The 20,672-nt window shown below is 43.2% G+C and overlaps 2 protein-coding genes across 3 annotated transcripts in view; one reads left to right on the forward strand and one right to left on the reverse strand.

Moving 5' to 3' along the window:
- The window catches only part of LOC129774872 (protein tiptop), a 122,163-nt gene extending 107,008 nt beyond the window's left edge, over window positions 1-15,155 (forward strand). For both annotated transcript variants that reach the window (XM_055778907.1, XM_055778906.1), the window contains one exon: window positions 1,378-15,155. In XM_055778907.1, the coding sequence (XP_055634882.1) occupies window positions 1,382-4,804 (3,423 nt within the window). In that variant the 5' untranslated portion in view covers window positions 1,378-1,381 and the 3' untranslated portion in view covers window positions 4,805-15,155. The remainder of the gene's footprint in view (window positions 1-1,377) is intronic.
- Window positions 15,156-19,661: 4,506 nt separating this feature from the next.
- On the reverse strand, window positions 19,662-20,168 carry LOC129773315 (uncharacterized). The gene has a single exon (XM_055776917.1). The coding sequence runs from the start codon at window positions 20,166-20,168 to the stop codon at window positions 19,662-19,664; it is 507 nt and encodes a 168-aa protein (XP_055632892.1).
- Window positions 20,169-20,672: the final 504 nt, after the last annotated feature.

Consider the following 20,672-nt stretch of genomic DNA (forward strand, 5'->3'; position numbering starts at 1 on the left):
TCTACTGTTTCTCCAGGCTATGTCCCAACTTAGGCGGATCTGTTGCTTTATCCAAAGTCCCGCATCAGAGTGAGGAACGGGAATATTTGAAGGTTTTTGGGTTCTGCACCGATTGTTTTTGTTTCGAACAAGATGAACTAAAGATATTACACATAAATACTGGAAAAGTTCAAATTTATGTTGCAGAAGAGCTTGTTGGTGAAGATTAAATTTTACAGCAAGACAATGCATCTAAGGATATTAAGCAATGGTCATCTGACCACAATATCGTTGTTTTGGTTGTTTTGGATTGGTCTACTGTCTCACCGGATCTCAACCCGATTGAGAACCTCATGGGAATTCTGTCTCGCAACGTTTATCGTAAGGGACGTTAATTTCAGAATGTCTCACAACTGAAACAAACCATAAAGGAAGAATAGACAAAAATCGAGGAAGGAGTTCCAAGAAATCTTGTTTATTCAATGCAAAATCGATTGATTGAAGTCTTGATAGAAAAGAGGGAGCAATACAAAATACAGATGTTTCAAATTCAAACCCTATGTGAAATATATGTGTATTAGAAAAAGCTGCTTTTTTAATAATTTCCATAATTTTTTCCTATTATATTTCGTTATTCTAAAATTATCATTGATTTATGAATAAAACGCAGCATAGTTTATTATTTTCGCTATCGTAGGCAGATCATTTTGCTATCTTAGCAGATATTTTGAGTTCGAAAACATTGAATTAACTAATCAAATATTGAGGTTAGTTAATTGGTGTTGAATTAAAGAGGCTTCAAACTCTGAGAGTTCATTCGCCTCTACAAATATTAAAAAAACACCCGATGCCTCTATATGTTTTTCCATTGAGATAATGCCATTTTGATATTGTTTGATAGTTAGTTTCATAAAATATACCATTTTATTCATTTTGACTGTAATGAATTGTTATTGAGTACCCAAATCGATTGATGCAAAACACTCGTAAATCTATCAGAAAATGACTGAGCAATAACTGTGGATGCAAGAGGAAGATTGCATGTTCGATGTCGACCTATCAGAACGCGGTATTTCCGTTTGGATAACGGTTGAGATTTTTCAATTGATCGATAGTTAGTTTCATGACATATATTATTTTATTCATTGTAAAAAATTGTTATGGAGCGCCGGAATCGATTGATCCATCACGATCTCATAAATCCATCATGAAACGATTGAGCAATAAGCGTTTGAAATCGAACAATTTTCACGATGCGATCGATTTTCATTTTGTACCCTCAATATGTTCCCGAAAGTCGTAGTCCTACGTCAAAATACATACATTCGCAAGCCTCACCACTCGTTAACACCGAACTAACTCTAATCTCTGTGCGTCTTTTTTTTCTTTTTCTTGCAGTGAAATGGCCAGTCCTAGATGCCAATCGAGGGAGTCATCCGGCGGTGGCCGTTGCCCTTCGGACGAATCGATCCGCTCCGAGGGCGACCGGGACGGGCAGAATTCGGGCGCCAATCTGAGCCCGGTTTCGATAACGCTCCCACCGAGCCTTCCGCCAGCAGCCGCCGCCGCCCTCCTGCCTCAGCATTCAGCCGCTATGGCCGCCTACCTGAACGTGGCAGCCGTTGCGGCCCAGCAGAACCGACTGCTGCTCGGGTCGCCGTTGGCCGGCCTTGCAGCGGCCCGAAACGGGTCCCCACCGATGCTGCCTCCGCTGGCTTCGCCGACGGACGAGAGTGACGACGCGGTGTTGGATTTCAGCAAAAAACGCACCGACAGCGGTGGCACCGGGGATGACGATGGTGGAAGCGATTGTGACGAGGGGGACGCGGTGAATCTGAGCGCGAAATCCGGTGACAACAGTCCGCTAGATCTGTCGGTTAGCACTAGGAAGCGAATGGGTGATGACTCCGATTCGCCCCCGCCCCGGAAAGCCTCCAGACCGCTCGACTACAAACCGGCGATCGTTACGCCCTGGAGTTCTCCGGTTACGGCGCAACATCCGTACTTTGCTGCCGCCGTGGCTGCAGCTGGGCTCTCCCCGAAAAACAACCACGGGGATTGGAATGGAAAGCACAAAGGTGTCACAAATGAAGCCGCAAAAGCCTTGGAAAAGATGACCGAACTGAGCCGTCTTGGAGGTGAGGAAATCTATCGTCCTTCAAACAACAACAACAACTCGGCAGGAGGTCCGGGAGGTGCCACCGCAGGCGGTGGACGCCATAGCGCTTGGCAATCACACTGGCTCAACAAAGGAGCTGACTCGGCCAAGGATGTGCTGAAGTGTGTCTGGTGCAAACAGAGCTTCCCGTCGCTGGCAGCTATGACCACTCACATGAAAGAGACCAAGCACTGCGGAGTAAGCGTTCCTCCGGGCACGGGCATGCAACAGCAGCCCCAGCACCCCCAACAGATGCAGTCGCAGCAACACAACTCATCCGGCGGTCCCAACATGGACCGCAATGCTTCCAATAAACCATCACCCAGCGAGTTGAATCTGTTGATCAAAGAAACGATGCCTCTCCCGCGTAAACTGGTCCGCGGTCAGGACGTTTGGTTGGGTAAAGGGGCTGAGCAAACGCGCCAAATCTTGAAGTGCATGTGGTGTGGCCAAAGCTTCCGATCGCTCGCCGAAATGACGTCCCATATGCAGCAAACTCAGCACTACACCAACATCATCTCACAGGAACAGATCATATCGTGGAAGTCGTCGGACGGTGAGAAACCCGGTAGTGCTCCGGGGCCAAGCGGAAACACCTCGACCAGTGCTTCGGGAGCTCCTAGTGCACCCGCTGCCCAAGCCAACAGCCATGTCAGCGCTGTGCTGACGTGTAAAGTTTGTGATCAAGCGTTCTCCTCGTTGAAGGAACTCAGCAATCACATGGTGAAAAATGCTCACTACAAAGAGCACATCATGCGGTCGATCACCGAGAGTGGCGGCCGGAGGCGACAGACGCGAGAGAAACGGAAGAAATCGCTTCCCGTGAGAAAACTACTCGAAATGGAACGCGCCCAGCAGGACTTCAAGAACGGTGATAACCCTTCCGCTAGTAGTGTCGCCAACAAGCCCATCCGTGATCTTGGCGCCGGGAAAATTACATGCGAAAAGTGCAACGAGAAAATCGAAACCACAATGTTCGTTGATCATATCAGACAGTGTATCGGGGGAACGGCGATCTTGCAGGCCCAACAGCAGCGTGAGAAATTCAAGAATGCACTCCTCTCCAACACCATCATCCCACCGGATTCCATTAGCCCGGTAACGCCCTCGAGCAGGGACGGTCGGAAATCGGTAGGGGATGACTTATCGTCGCCACTGTCGCTCCAGAAATCCCCCATGCCGGCGGATTTGTCCTCCCCGTCTTCCGCCAAGAAAGACGGGAACAAGAGTTCCTCTCCGTCGGTGCTGAACGCGATCGAGCAACTGATCGAGAAGAGCTTCGATACCCGCTCGCGCCATCCTAGCACCAACTTCGGTAACACCAACCAAAGTTCGACCCCGCTTGGGTCGAGCATTCTCAAGCGGTTGGGGATCGATGAGAGCGTAGATTACACCAAACCACTGGTGGACCCACAGACGATGAATCTGCTGAGAAGCTACCACCAGCAGCAGTACATTTCTCAGTTTGGAAGACGGGAGCGAAGTGGCAGCGAGTCGAGCTCCATTTCCGAGCGGGGATCCAGCCGGGTTGACTCGTTGACACCGGAGAAAAAGTATGACACACCAAGTCATTCGACGCCGCGAGGAACTCCCGATCGGCAGTTCTTGGAAGAGCACAATAACAGTGACGAGCAGCAGCAACAGGTCAACATCAAGAGGGAAGTGCAAAGCGATGACGAGGACGACGAGGAGAAGCAGGAACAACCACCGAAGCTGAAAATCAAGAAAGAGCTGGACGAAGACGAGGAGGAAGTCGGCACAATGCTGCGTCCACCGAGCAAATCGAACGAGGAACTGGTGACGGACGTGGAGAAGGAGTTCAGGCGACGCAACAGTGTCGCATCTAGTCCAGCACCGAGTCCACGAATGTCTACGGCGAGCGTTCCGTTGAGTCCAGCGGCTAGTCCGGTGAGTGATCATCATTCCATCGCTTCGCGATCGACACCGGGTGTGGCGGACGGTGGTGGTAAGTCGAAGCAGCCGTCGGGAGGAGGTAGTGTGAGCAGCAGTTTGGGTGCACTTTCGTCGATGTTCGATAGTTTGACGGGGGCGAACAGTGCAGCAAACGCGGACGCAGGCGGGGGTAGTTCGGGCAAGAAACCAAGTGCCCATCCATTGGCGGCGCTGCAGAAGCTCTGCGATAAGACGGAGACAACACCGAGCGGCCGGGGTGGTTCCAGCAGTGCTCTGCTGTCGGCCACGACCAACAGCCAGGCTAGCAGACCAACGCCGGGTTCGATTTTGGCCTTTAGCTGGGCCTGTAACGATGCGGTTGTGTCGGATGAATCGGTTATCAAGTGTGCGTATTGCGATACCACTTTCACCACGAAGGGTGCCTACCGGCACCATCTGTCGAAGGCTCACTTCGTAAATGACGACGTGTTTCATGATCCGAAAAATCATTCGTTGAAGCCGGGATCACCGCATTCACCCAAGTCCACTAGTGGCCGCGATAGCGCGGCGACAAACGAGGGCGGTGGAACACCTGTGCACCAAGCAGGATGCAGTAGCAGCGGCGGCGGTGGTGGCAATGGTGGAAATGGGCAGGCCAAAAGTCCGCCCCCAGCGCAATCACCGGCGGCAGCGGCGGCATTCGACGAGAGTCCGCACTCCAAGTTTCTCAAGTACACCGAACTGGCCAAGCAACTGTCATCCAAATACGTCTGACATTCCTAAGTCTCCAGCTCACGCATCCAACCTCCTCCGGGGGTAGGTTCGTTAATTTGTGCTGTTTATTGTAAATAATCGGCGAAACTCGGCCGGAACGCAGAGTGATGGACACGTCCAGAACGTAAGTTTGTGTGTAAGCGCGCGCTCTAGAACAACACCGGGAGAGGAATCAAAACAGGGCAGAAAATCGTTTATGTGGAGGGGGAGTTAGCAAGGGATAGGAGGGACAGCGAGCCCATAGCGAGGCAGTAAATTATGTATTTATGTGTGTTTCCATTGCTGCTTTGGGTGCGTCGTTCAATAACCATGCTTCGAAGAGTGTGAGTGTGTGTGTGTGTGTGTGTGTGTGTGTGTGTGTGTGTGGAGATGGGAGGAAAGAGACTAAGATAAAGAGAAGTCGGTACGGGAAGAAACCCGATAAACAACAGAAGCGGCAGGTTTTTCCCTGTGTGTATATATCTATGTAGCTCAGTTCTTTTTTTTTTCTTTTCCGTGTTTTCAAGTGGCGGTCTCTTAACAAGTGTTAGTGGATCTCCTTTTCCGCTTCTTTTAAATCACTCGCTTTAATGGGTTTTATATACACAGTTTGCAAGAGCCGGGAGGCGCAGAGTAAAAACAAACACACATACACATTCTAACGTCTCGGAACAGGTCTCTGCGGTGGTTTGGAATACCAAGTAGAGCAAATATATGTGTGGTAGGCCTGCTGCAGCGGTGTGGGTTAAGTTGAAGTGCAGTCTTCAGGCGCAAATAAAATGAAAAAAAGCTACGGAGAACGGAGAAGAAATCAATCAAGAAAATAAAGCCAGCGTCAGCGAAAAATAAAGAGCAGACCGCGTGTGGAAAGGGTAAAATACAACAGACACAGAGAGCCACACAGTCGGAAGACGGCGGTTCTCCAAATCGGGACGGAAACAAAATGGAGTTCTGCGTGGTGGCTCTGAAAGATGGCTCACGCACCATGGGCATATTGAGCAACAAATTCCTTGCAAAAAAGGGATTTGATTGTGACACAGAGATGCCAGTTTTTGTTTTTTTTTCTGGTGTAAATTCGTAGACTTTTTCTAAGCTACAAATTGATTAGTTTTAAATAAATTGCAATATGGCATATTGAATAAAGTCATATTTCGCACAAATAACCACACATGTTTGACACGTTTATGTAGAATGGCACATATATTAGTTTCTTAAAATAAAAAAATATCTGGTCTACAGAAATATGCCCTTTTTCAAATCCTCTAACCCTTTAACGGGTACTGGCAACTATATTGCCACCAACGATTTTATTTTGTTTCTCTCCTTTAACAACAAACTATCACTTATAACCTTATGTGGTAACTTGTTCTGATGTCTAGCAACATTCCTGAAAAAATAAAAAAACTGTTCATTTTGGAGCCATTTTTGTGTTAACAACTCCCAATTTAGAGCAGCAAGAGTAAATTTCCCGTAAAGTCATTGAAAAACAGTCATTTCGTTGAAGCTTTCAAAACATATGAACTGTTTAGGACCTGCTGAGTCTGATCATGAGTTTTGTTTGAGTTTGTTTTAAATTTTAATTTTTTTTGTATTTGAATTTTCGATGTTAAAATTAAAATACAAAAAAAATATATTTTTTACCATCAAGTGTTTTCCGCTAGACGGTCAGGTGGCAGCTATATTGCCACAAATTTTTTAAATGTTTTTGATTATTTTGCGTACTGAAAAAATTTTTTTTTGTGTATTTCAGAATGTAAACATGTCACGAATTTCGGACGTTTTTTCGAGCTCCGTAAAAATAAAACAAAGAATATTTTTGCTATCCATTAATTCATTATTTGTTCATCTATCTTTTAACAATAAAACACAAATTGAACGGAGAAAAAATAATCATAACTAGAATAGTTATGAGCTGCTGACGTGAGGGGGTTCCAAAAAAAATTGTGTCATGGCGTACACGATTCCAGCTCTTCTGGTTATCTGAAACAAAAAATGTAAAGGGTTGTATCTAGAACACGACCGCATATTTTCGACGTAGAACTACGCAATTACATATGCAACCCACTTGTTTACCACTTCGAATATTATTTTAGAATGCATCGAAATTTTTGTAATAGATTATGTTCTTCGTTACAAATAAATTTGATGAACGTCCTTTTACGTTTAATATGATGCCTAGTACTACCAAAATATATGAACGGAAGAATTGTCAAACGATCATTGTATATTACATTTCCCTTTGAAATTATTGCACATCTCATGTTTACGCAGTTCTCGAACCGTGAAAGTTCATTCACCTCTAGTATCTGAAATGACGATTTTCCCAGGCTTCTCAGCTTAAAAGTACCTTTTTGGGAAAACATTCCGGTCTGCACAACGACAAGCGAGTACAAAAGTAATCAACATAAAAAATATCGGACAAGTCAAATGACAAAATGGCGGTCGTTTGAAAAACAAAATGTGGTTTAAAACGTTTGTTCTTACGTTGCCCGATTTTTTTTTAAATAGTGAAATTTAAAAAGTATCATTTTTAGACGTTCATGCGATAAAGATATGCATGCAAATTGTATTCATATAAATTCGACATGAATCGGTTCAGTAGAACCTAAAATATCGTGTACGCCAGTTCGAAAAACCTGGTTTCGAGAAAAACGCGTTTGAAGTTCATTGGGTTAGATACCGCATCACTAAAATGGCTCTAATTCGGTAAATAATAAGATTTTTGATGAGTCCTTTCTAGAGTATATTCTTGAATGCCTAAACTACAGAAATATGAAGGAATTTTTCTTTGATTTTTTTCAAATTTCTACTGCCTTAAAGGGTTAAACGAATTCAGGCAAAATGCTTAACTGTAATTCACTGTAATCAATTTAGCTCAAATCTTAGATGAATTCTCACAGAGCTTTGATTGAAAATATGTTCTAATTTGGCTAGCAAAATCAAACGGAATTGAAATTTGATTTTAATTAAGCTGAGATGTATATTAATTGAGGGGCTTAGAATGAAAGGGGTGTAAGTGATTTGATCGATTTCTCTACATCGACTCTATATTTTGGTCATTACTTCGCAGCAAATACATTCCCAACTGTTTTTCACAATGTGGAAGGTAGTTCAGAACCTCATCTATCGGAATCTATAGCAAACTTAAATTGGAACGTTTTTGCAGTTGAGTTCGATCAAGTCACTTACACTCTTTTCATTCTAAGCCCCTCAATTATAAATGTCTATATAACTCGACTAAAATTTATTTGAAGTTGAAAATTAATGGGCGTTGTTCCACAACAAAACCGCATAATGACGTAAGACTACCAAATAAAATGAGCGTTCAGTTACTTTATTTCAAGTATTTTTCATGGATAGCTATACATTGTCCCATTTGTCTTGCAATTTGTGGATACCACGTCAAAAGAACTATTCCTCTTCAGAAGCAAATCAGTATTCCACATTTCCGTAGGAATTCAAACGCTGCATAGCAAGTGCGTGTCCCATTGATGGAAATAAATGGTAGCCGGGAGGAGCCAAATCTGTTGAGTAAACCGCATGTGAAAAAACTCCCCAACCAAGTAACTCAATCGTTCACTCTACCGGTTTTGCAGTGTGTGATTATCGTTCAATAAATTCACTTTCTGTTGTCTGTTTTTGGTAGGTTGATCTTTTTGCATCCAAATATTGATTCAGATTGATCATTTGTTTTCTATTTCATTCAGTATCATGTTTTCTATTTCACAGTAGATCAAATCTTCTGATCCCACCAAACACAAAGCCGTGAAACCGATTTTGGTTCCCCTAAACATACCCAATATTATTGACGGTTAAAATTTTTAGTCTTTTTATCGCTGGTTACAATCCGATGGAGAAATTACTTCCTTTTATACCTTGCGAGCAGCATTTCACACATGATTTTTCGGTTTTCGTGCTGTCGTATCGATCAAGACATATTTGCCTTGTCGATCAAGACATATTTGTACAGTATGGTCTACCTCGTGTGCGCATACGACAATCTTCAATTGAGCAAACCCGAAGGTTTGCTCAATTGCTCAAGATGCTCGCTGAGACCATCTAGCGATTCCATGATAACAAGCAGGGCCCGAAATCTTCAAAGGTGAAAAATGAAGACCGTCTCTATTCTCAGTAGCTCCGCTTCTACTAGAACTGCTTCGACAGTCGCCCCAACAAAAAGTGACTTGCCTAGAAAATAAATTGACTAGCGTTGACTAGTGAAGATGACTGCTGAACTAGTTCAGTCAGTGGTTATTTTAACTGATTCGACTAATAAATACAAATCTGCATCTTCATTCAACTGACTTCAATCCACACTTCCATTTCCCCCTAGCACTAATTTTTTACCCGCATACGCAATTTTACTTTTACGTCCATATAAAGAGGAACGAAAACATGATTTCTGATGCAAAAAAAAAGTTACCCCGCGTTAGTATTAGCAAATAGCGTGCAAAATAGCGCACTCGCTATTTTATACGTTTGAGTAATTTTCGTGTACGATACAAAAGAATCTAGCTCACCTGTAGTGTATGTCAAACCACGTTGAACTCAAACATCGATGCATGCACACGTACATGGGAAAGAGAAAGAGAGGAACGAATTCGTTTTGGGGAAATTCACTTCAAAATGCAATGAGAACGATTTAACTGGGCAGAATGAAATGATATAGTCGAGTCGGTAGAGGGAGATAACGACTAAACGCCCGACTGACTGTTCAGTCGTTTTGGCGAAGAAACTGCGTGAAGCCAAAAGTCATTACTAACTGAATACGGATATAGTCAGTCAGACAGTCAGCTGACTATCCTCAGTTGACTATGACTATGCAGAGCCCTGATAACAAGCTCAAACAATTTTGCCAAAGCACAAGGGAAGTGATGCCGCGATAATTATTAACATCCCACCTATTTCCTCTTTATAGACTGGGAACATATGCGACAGCTTGGCGATAGTCCACGGAAAGTTGGAATATATGGAGCGGCAGGTTCAACAAGTCTCCATGGTCGTTTTGAGGAAACCAAAGGTGATTCGGTCCGGTCCCGGTCCCGGATTAAACGACTTTTTGAACTTTGAGAATGACTTAGAAGTTATTTCCGTATTTGGTGTCAACTCTGCTCAGGGTTTGGCTAGAAAGACGGATGTAACTAGCGACATGCTCGATATGGTCGTCGCGTTCATCGGTGAAAACACTGGCGAATTTTTCTGAAAATAGGTAGCAGATATCCTGTTGGCAAGTCCGCTTCATGGCACTGCTCATTAACACACTTCCTGGCATTTGTATCACCATTATTCCACATTCAATCTACCTTCAATCTCTATTTTACTTCAGTCTACCTTTGACAACGCATGAAAGCAACAATGTATCCGTTTAATGCAAAAATTCACAAACACTCTCTTTTAGCGAGCATGAAAATAGATACGATGCATCATTGAATCGAACCTTGGATTTGAAGTTGCGAACAAAATAGCTTCGCTGTATGTGACATTTTCTACTCACAACATTCTCTTGATCCTCTGGTGTGATTTTTCTCTCGCGCTTCATATCCAGCGGAACCGCTGTGTGACATTAAGACTGGCTGTTGCCTGCTCGACTGTTGACTGTTGTGGCGAGGCTATGCAACAGAAATCACGACTGGTTTCTATTTCACACAAAAAAATCACGCACAGACGGAACTTAAATAGCAATATTTTCTCTCTCACTCGTCAGTGCTCATAGAACGTGTACTGCATTTGTATTTCGAGCGATCGATCCACACGCTCCTGACTCGCAGTATTAAATTAAAAATGCTTCCCATTTTCGTCAATCCAACTAGGGAATCGTAGTGTACAACATGCCACAAAAATTTAAAAGAATTTCCAACTACAAAGGTATACACATATCTAGGACATGTTTTCTGATTTGGCACTCTTACTGAAGCACGCAGTTCTACGCCAAAAAAATTAATGAACAATTAAAAACGGTCCTTGATCGGAGGCCATGTCGAGCTGCCGGAACTGGAACGACGTACAACATTCATGTTAACTTGACAGATACATCTCTCGATTCTACCAATCAACTGTTTGCTGTTCGTTGCTCTCCAGTTATTTTTGTTTTTTATCAAAATCCCAAAGAAATCTTCGATTGAACGACATTACCGCAGAACTTGAGTACAAATGGAATCGAGGTGTTATTCAGGAACGTTTGTGTCTTTTTTTGCATACTGTGATAATGCTTTATCTGGCCAAAACATTTTTTTTTCATCTACAGGGTGGAGGTTTCGAATTCATTGAGTGGTCAGATTATCCCAAGAAATCTCTGAACACTCGATCATTCTGATGGTTATGTTTATTATGTAGTAACAACATTTCCTCATCCAAAAAGAGATTCTCGCAATCCGCGTGTCGCTTGAGAAGAATGCGTCCTTTTCACGACGTTCTTTTGATGACTGAGATATTCCGAGTTGTCTGGTAATTTAGATCCAGGTGGAATAGGATTCTAATTCCTATTTCCTGGGTAACTATCTTCATAGCATGTGGGATTCTGACGGACCGCTCAAGTCCATTGACTTGTAGGTATAATTCCGCCTCAAGAATCATTAAAATCATTGCGTTTAAAATATTTCATCAGAACATGACATTTTTTCTAAGCTGGAACGCTTCTAGGAAGATGTTGTCCTACGTCAAAAAATAGTTTATAGCTTAATGGTTCATTGTAGATTTGATTACCTTTAAAATTTCCAACAATAAACCTCTAATTAAAGTTTCTTTGCTTTTGTGCCTAAATTGGGTAAATTTTCCATAACTGACCCAAAAAAATCGGGCTTATTATGCTCGCCAATTTTTGTTCATTTCGATTTTTGTTGAAATCATTTCATAGTCTGAATTTTAATTTAACTGTTTAATACACATGAACTTTATTCTAATTTAGGTGACACTCCCTCGATTTTAATAAGAGCATTTTCCAAATTTTGTCGAAATTGGTCTGAAATTTAAACAAAATTCTAATGAAATTAATTTTAAGTTGATGCATAGACTTCTTGCTCTTAAGGTTCCAAATGTCATACAATTGTAAACTTACAATTCTCTAATTCCGCTATTTCCTGGTATATATTTCAAACTGTTTTAGTTCACATTTTCGATGATAATTTTTTTAGAAAATGTCCAAAGAAGGACCGTCTAAAATTTTTGAATATAAGTTTTTGACGTAGGATTACGTATTTTGAGAACATTTTGAGGATACACATTGAAAAACTAACAATTCTAACAATCTATTGGGATATAGAAAATTTGATATTTCGATGATTTGCTAAAATAGCATTGAAATGAGGACTTTGTTACGCATTTTAGATGTTTTGAAGTCTTCCGAATCGTTCGAAGTTCAGTTCAAATGACTTTTTTAATCAACAACGAATGATTTCCTCAGCATTTAAACACGCCTCAACAGATTCATATGAGGTGTTCTGAATTATTCAAATCGTTCGGAAGCTTATATTACAGATATTAAATGTCTTTTTAAATCAATTATTGACACGTGGGAAATGAGATGCAATTCGAAAAAAAAACGAACCTTGATAAGTAACTGACAAGTTGGTAGGGTTGTATAACACCTTGTTTCAATCTCTTTCACCCCCTTCAAGTCAGATTACATTGTTTGAAAAGGGACCGACGCACCGTTTAAGACTCCAGAGAAACTCCGTATATTGTGCCTACAGACCTATCATTCTCGGAAAATCAAACAAATCCGAAGACCTGCGAATATTTCCATAGATCTGGCATCCCTGCGCACACACGAAACGATTTTCTGTCCTGTCCAACCTCTCCACACAACCAGAATACAAGCGATAGCAAACAAGATCTAAAAATTTGATTTTCTTGTCGGACACATGTGATAGCACATATCTTGATGATTGAAAATAATGACATTCGTTTTCGGTAAGTCAACACTCACCCAACTGTTCCAGTTACCCTTGGTTGTGGGGAGATATGATTTGAGTTGAAATTGAAATTGTGAACAAAAAAGAAACGTTTTTGGCGCTTCATCCAGTATGAAAGCTACCGTAAATTATGTATACAAAACAAAAGCATCAAATGTAAATTTTATTTCGGAAAGAAAGAAAACGCTGGAAAATTTGAAGATATAAATATTTTGTACAGAAGTGTCATACCGAATGAGTTTATTTAGGTCTAAATTATATAATACTAACTGAGAAAAAAAACATACAAAAGTATACCATCACCCTGAATATCCAGTTGATAATCGAAATCGATGAAAACTAAAAACGAAAGCTATACGGTAAATTGAAAGAAGCAAAAGAAGAAAAAATTATACGCGTGTTGAATGAAACAGAGGCAAAAAGTCAATAAAATTAATTCTGCCCACAGAAAAAGGTGAATACAATGTTCTATTTTAATCTGAAAATGGTATACGTAATTTACACTCAAGAAAGCATTACATAGGTATTATGATACTTCCGAATCGATGAAGTGGAGAAATTATTAGTAAACAGATGTCTGAAACGTTGAAACAAGAAAAAATATACGAAATTGTAACTTTTGGTATACGGTCACTGAAAAACACACAAACATCGATTTTGTTTCTGTTCTGATTCAAACAATAGTACTAAATAAACACACAAAAGGAAAAAAATTGCGTGCCAAATTCAGTATACTAACCTAGAAAAAAAAAGAAATCGTGAATCGCGAGACATAAACAAACACTACGAAAAGAACAAAATAAAAAATCAAATCAAAATATTACGCTGCTTTCCAAACGGCTCGAACGCGACTTTTCCTTTCTTCCAGAAAGTCGGTGCAAAACAGCTTCACAAGCGGAACACTTCCAGTGTTGCCAGATGATCTGCATTTATTAAGCAAAATGAAAGTATTTTCTCGCGCGTTTCTGTTCCAACAACGCTTACATCTTCGGATGGGTGGGAGTGAAAAGAGTATTGTGATTTCTGTACATAGTCAAATTAGTTTGTGTGCCGAGTATTAACACGGTAAACAACGGTTTTTATTTTTTGTTTTTTGTTTTGGTTTTGTTTATGGGAATTTTATCGTCGCCAACGAGCTGCAAAAAAAAACATTGTATATATTGCGCTAAAGTGAGTAAGGGAAAAGAAACTAAAATCCGCACCACGGGGCGTAAAAGTTGAGCACACTTTCTAACTACCTAACTAGTAGAGAAAATAAAAACGTACGAACTAAGGTATACATTCGATTTAAAAGCTGAGGAGTTTTAGACATTAATAGAGATACACGTAGGATAAACAATATTACATGAAATGAAACACACGTAAAACTTGTATTTATTGAACTAATAAACTTCTAATTGCAAATAAAACGCAAAAGTTAATCACAAATCTAAACACTATAGCATTATTGAAAAACAAAAAAAACAACATGAAGTTTGAAATCCAGGTGCCGTCAAACTGGACGAAGGATGAAGGAGACAGAACGAAAACGTATACGTCAGCGGGAAACTATGAAAAACTAATTCGAAGCTGAGTAAATACACATTACAATGGTATACTCGGAACGAAATTGGAAAATCAAATCAATGATACGAAATTAAAGAAGAAGTGAAAATCATCACAATATTTGAAACAGCAAGTACTAAAAAAAGTATACGTAAAATATATAAAAGAAAAAAAATATGTATAATTCGAACCAATATGAGGGGCCGAATTGAAGCAAACAAATCTGATGATATAAAACTCTAAGGTTAGCAATAAGCATAGAGGGTGTAATTAGTGTAACGTCGGGTGGAAGTTGGAAGAAAAGAAACCAACATCCAGACGAACCGATAATCCCCAACTGTATTTATAGAAATATTGGATAACATCAACTCAAGCACTGTTTAAAACGAATACATTGAAGAAAACAGTCATTTCATGAAAAAAACAATTAGTTGACCCAGTTCAATTGTAGATTTGAGTGTAGAGAGAATACGCCTCTGAATTGGAGCGGCAAAACGCGAACTGTAAAAAGTAATATTACGTTTATTCACTCTCCAGCTGCAAAATTTTATCCCCTCTCTTCTACTACCATCCGTCATTCTGAGCCAATAGCAAAACACAGCAACAATCCAATCTAGCACCTAACGAAAAAAAAATAGAAACAGACTTAGGTGCCAATTTGTTATTATTTGAAAACGCATGTTTCGTTTACAGTGCAGTGCGGCCCAAACTCACGGACGCACTCATGCATTGGTTCTCATTCGAACAAAACCGTAATTACAAACTACACACAGTGAAGCAAAAAAAAATCTATAAAATATAGATATGAATATATATTATACGAGATATAAAAATCAATTATTATTTAAATGCAATTTTTAAAAATTTTAAAAAAGAAAAAGCTCAAAATAAAATATGTATATGTTAAAAATTTCAAATCCATGCTTGTTCTCATTTCGCACCCGCTTCGCTACGAAAGAAAATTCGTTCTGTTTCTTTCCACATTGTCTTCGCTTTGAACTGATTGATGTTAGCGGTTGTGATAAGATCCTTCTTTATACTGTCGCGTGTGGTAAGTATACACGGTTTGTCAATGAAGGTTCGAGACTGGTAGAGAAAATTTATTTTGCAACAAGTTACTCTAATACATGTTAATTCTAATATTCAAAGTAGTTTTCGTAGCCTCAAATACACATCGGTTTAATAGCGATTCATACCTAAATCAGGTGAACACAGACGCGAATCAAGAATTGGCACACGAACTGTGATTTGCGACTATCGCACTATCGAGTAGAAGAGTCCAACTTTTTGGATTGTGACATTCCGGATGAATTAGGCGGGTTCGGGCCATCAAATGCTTCCAAACTCTGAGATGATGTTCTCTAGTAACCGTTTGTTTTTGATACTCATTGACCAAATTTCGCGCTTAATTAACCATAACCATAATGTTTACTATCTGATCTGATCAAACTGAAACTGATTGATATGATTGAATCAAATATGCATTGTTCGTATACTTGGTGCCATTTTATGGTAACTTAATAATGATTCACCCTCTTTTATTGTAAAAACCTTTGTCACTGCTTGGAAAAAAAGTCACCCTCGCGTGGTTTCTCACCTGTCGAGACGTGAACCGATTAGGAAGCGCCCTCCAACTTGACGCGCGCCCCGTCACAGCCACCCTCGCAGGATTTCTCTTCCCAACGGAGCGCCGATTAGGCAGTGCCCTCCAACATAACACGCACTCCGTCACAGCAGCTCTCGTGGGGTATACACCGATCTGATGACGCCCTCCTAGGCGCTCGCTTCGTCTAGACGACCCTCGCAGTGTTCCTCCATCCAATCCACCAACAGGCATTTCCAGCCTTTTGTTGTCCTGCTCTCCAGATTCCGCTTACCCGTCGAGACTTGTACCGATTAGGAATTGCCCTCCAGCTTGACGCGCAACCCGTCACAGCCACCCTCGCAGGATTTCTCTTCCCAACGGAGCGCCGATTAGGCAGTGCCCTCCAACATAACGCGCACTCCGTCACAGCGACTCTCGTGGGGTACAGTCCGTTGCAGCAGCCCTCGCAGTTGTTTCTCTTCTACGGTCAGGGGTTATTACCACGCTGGTCGACCCTCCATCTCCGCTGTAGCTCGGACATGATGTGCACGATTACACTGTTCACAGCGTTCCAGGTGCCCTCCTCGCGACACATTTCCTCCACTATGTTCCCGGCATGAAGGGCAGGCAGCCCCTCGCGTCTTGCGGTGAACCTGGGACACTCGAATACCACGTGTTCTGGTGTTTCCTCCACGTCTTCACACTTCGGACAGAGTGGCGACGTTGCGTGCACGAACCGGTGCAAATATTGCCTGAAGCAGCCATGTCCAGACAGGAACTGTGTCAGATGAAAATTCACCTCCCCGTGCTTCCTGTTCAGCCAGGTCGATAGTACCGGTATGAGCCCATACGTCCACCTACCTTTCTCCGCCGAGTCCCATTCCTGCTGCCACTTCAAGAGTGATTCTACTCTCGCTGTTTTCCGGATACCTCTGATTTCCTTCAGTCTGTAGCACTCTCCGTCTTCCGCCAGAGTGATGCCAATCAGGATCATGCCGGCGATAACGCAGACTGCCTCCAACGAGATCGTCCTATACGCGCTCGCCACTCGCATCGCCATGAGCCGAAACGTACGGTCCAGTTTTCTACGATTCCGATGGGTTTCGAGAGCCGCAGACCAGGCTGATGCTCCATACCGCAGTATGGACGAGGATACAGCAGCCAGAAGACGTCTTTTGCTACTGCAAGGTCCTGCGTTATTCGGCATTATTCTCGCTATCGCGCTAATGGACTTCTCTGCTTTCTCGCAGACGTAGTCGACGTGGTTGTTGAAATTCAGCCGGTCGTCGATCATAACCCCCAAGTATTTCAATCTACGCTTAGAAGGTATCACGTGTTTCCCGACTGTAATTTCCGCTCGCTGCACGGCTTTGCAGTTACTCACCAACAATACTTCCGTTTTATTATGAGCAATCTGCAGTTTCACTGCTTGCATCCAGTTCTCTACTGAGACGATGGACTCGATTGCAAGTATCTTCACCTCTTCGAGTGTCTCGCCTGCCACTGTGAGAGCGATATCATCCGCGAAGCCCACGATCTCCACGCCTTTGGGAAGCTTCAGATTCAGTACACCGTTATACATTACGTTCCAGAGCGTTGGGCCCAGGATAGAGCCTTGTGGTACGCCGGCCGTTATATTCAACGTTGTCCGCCCCATGCTCGTCTCGTAGACTAGGACGCGGTTCTGAAAGTAGCTTCCTAGAATTCTGCACAGGTACCCAGGAACCTTCATACGGTGTAGGGACTCGGCGATGGCTTCCCAGCTAGCGCTGTTGAAAGCATTCCTCACGTCGATCGTTACCATAGCACAATGTCGGTCGCCCCTCCGCTTTTGCTGTGATGCCTTCTCTGCTTTTTCAACCACTGTCCGGATAGCATCAACGGTGGACCTGCCTTTCCGGAATCCAAACTGCATCTTTAACAGACCATGGTCACTCTCCGTACATTTCGTCAGTCTGTTGAGGATAATCCTTTCCAAGAGTTTCCCGAGCGTATCCAGCAGGCATATAGGCCTATAGGATGTTGGTACCCCCGGGGGCTTTCCTGGTTTTGGCAGCAACACTAACTTTTGGATCTTCCATTTCTTAGGAAAGTGACCATCATCCAGGCATTTCTGTAGCACTATCCTGAAGATGTCCGGGAACGCCTGAATCGCCGTTTTCGAGGCCGCGTTGGGGATTCCGTCGGGGCCGGGCGCTTTCTTTACCTGCAGTCTCTTCGCCACTGCTACCAGTTCTTCACTGGAAACTTGAGAACGTTCGGTAGCGATTTCGGCGTACGGTGTCGGTGGCCATATCGTAGGATCATGCATCGGAAATAAACCCTCCACAATGACCTTCAGCTTCTCGGGACACGATTCGACGGGCGTCACAGGTCCTCTGATCTTCGCCATCACGACTCGATACGCGTTACCCCATGGGTTGGCATCTGCCTCTCGGCACAGCTCCTTAAAACAGTTCGCTTTGCTCATTGTAATTTCCCGTTTCAAGGCGGCTCTAGCTGCTCGGTACATCGTAGAGAGGAACGTCTCTATCAGCACTGTTTCGTGCTCTCTGAACGCGTCTTCTGGCTCGAAGACAGCTAGCGCGAAGGTTGCGGAGAGAGTCGTTCCACCAGTAAGCTGGGCGTCTTCCATTTTTTGGTGCAACTTTCCTCGGCATGGTAGTGTCGCATGCTCTCACCAGTAGATCTGTCAACTTTTCTGCGTTCCAATCTGAAACTACGCTATCTAGACGAAGTGCTTCGACGAAAAGCTCCTTGTCGAAAGCATTCGTCTTCCACTTCCGCTCACAGCTTATTGTCCTCCGAACTAGCACGTGGTTTCGTTGACCGATTCTGTACCGGATCGCCTGGTGATCACTGTGCGTATACGACTCGCAAACTTTCCACTCCGTACTCGCCAACAGCGACGGACTGCAAAAAGTAACGTCGATGATGGATTCGCGCCCATCTTTCCGGAAAGTGCTGGTGGTACCTTCGTTCAGTAACGTTACTTCCAGCTTTTCTAGAGCTTCCAGTAGACTGTACCCTCTGATGTTGGTGCATCTACTTCCCCACTCCACCGCCCAGGCGTTGAAGTCGCCTCCAATGACGATCGGTGTTCTACCAATTAGTTCCTCGGTCATTGCGTCTAGCATCTGGTGGAATTGATCAGTTGTCCATCTCGGGGGTACGTAGCAACTACACATGAAGATTCCATTAATTTTGGCGATTACGAAACCTTCATGTGAACCTCCAACCACTTCCTGGATAGGATATCTGCCCATCACCTGTATTGCAGCAATCCCTAAACTATCCGTCGCCCAGCTGCCGTTATCACGGGGTACTCGGTACGGCTTCGCTATGATTGCATCGCATTTTGTCTCTGTTGTCGACTGCCACAACAGTTGCTGAGCTGTGTTGCAATGGTTCAGATTGATCTGAATTATCTCCGTTACTGCGATTCTGCTAACGCATTCTTATACGAGGGACACTTGAAGCTTCCTGTCGCATGGTCGTTGCCGTTCTCTGGTTTGCAGAGCAGGCATTTCGGTTGCTTCGTGCAGTCTCTCGCAACGTGCCTTTGGGAGATTCGGGGTTGAATTTCGGAGAATCCCCCAAGTATCGGATTAGTCAAGGAAATAATAATACCGTCGTGATTGATGGTTAACCATCTACTAAATTTTATTTACAACTTATTACAACTCAACATGTGTCCGGCTGGCCGAGTAAGCCGATGACCGTCATCATCGGGTGGTGAATTGGTGTGTATACACGCGTATATACATAATGCGCAAGTGGTAGATCACCAGCACGATATAATGGTCGTGTCCGCCACAGTACTTCCCCCTTAAACTTTCTAGTATTGGCGGGGAATATGAACACGACGACCTGATCGTGTTTGATATACTGGACGATCGGCGATAGTTGATGTTGTTCCTCTGGTATTGGTAGCTGGCGCTGTACCGTCGACATTGTCACGATGTATGAAGGCAGCCTTGAGACGATCGATGGATATGGGTGACGATTTGCCGTTAATGTCAACTACAAAGACTTTTTTCCGACGGCGCAGTACACGATACGGGCCATCGAACGGGTGTGAGAGTGGTGGTCTAACTGTGTCGATTCGTACAAAGACGTGGCTGCAGGTAGCTAGCTCTTTCTGCACGAACGTAGATGGTTTGGAATGGTCGCTCGTTGGTACGGGACGGATGTGTGCCATCACCTTTCGCAGATCGGTGATGAATTCGTGTGAAGGCTTCGTATTTTTGGCCTCCACGAAGAATTCTCCTGGCAGCCGAAGAGTCGTTCCATACACTAACTCTGCTGTTGATGATTGTATGTCTTCCTTGATTGAAGAACGCATACCAAGGAGAACGAGTGGAAGGGAATCTGACCACTTAATATTGTCATGACATTTTATCGCTGCTTTGAGCTGACGGTGTGTGCGCTCTATCTGCCCGTTTGCTTGTGGGTGATAGGGCGTCGTTCGCAAGTGGTTGATGCCGAAGGTTTTTGCCAGTGTTCGAAATAGGTCCGACTCGAATTGTCTACCTAAATCAGACGGCGGTCTTCGTTTACTTGGTGCAGAACAGCACCGATTGCCGTACCAGAGGCATCGACTTCGAGAGCGAGTGTGGCATCAGTCGATGGGTGTGCTAGTAGTGCGGCATCTGAAAGGTTTTGCTTACACTTCTCAAATGCACTGGTTGTAGTTGAATCCCAGACAAGGGTGGTTCGGTCGTTTTTAACGTTGCCATGTATCATCGCTTGTAAAGTTTGCTGAACTTCGGCGGCACGAGGTATAAAGCGACGATAAAAGTTGATTGCGCCCAGGAACCTTTTTAATTGCATCGCGGTTGTCGGCTTC

Source organism: Toxorhynchites rutilus, chromosome 3 (assembly GCF_029784135.1).
Source record: "Toxorhynchites rutilus septentrionalis strain SRP chromosome 3, ASM2978413v1, whole genome shotgun sequence".
NCBI classification, from domain to species: Eukaryota; Metazoa; Arthropoda; class Insecta; order Diptera; family Culicidae; genus Toxorhynchites; species Toxorhynchites rutilus.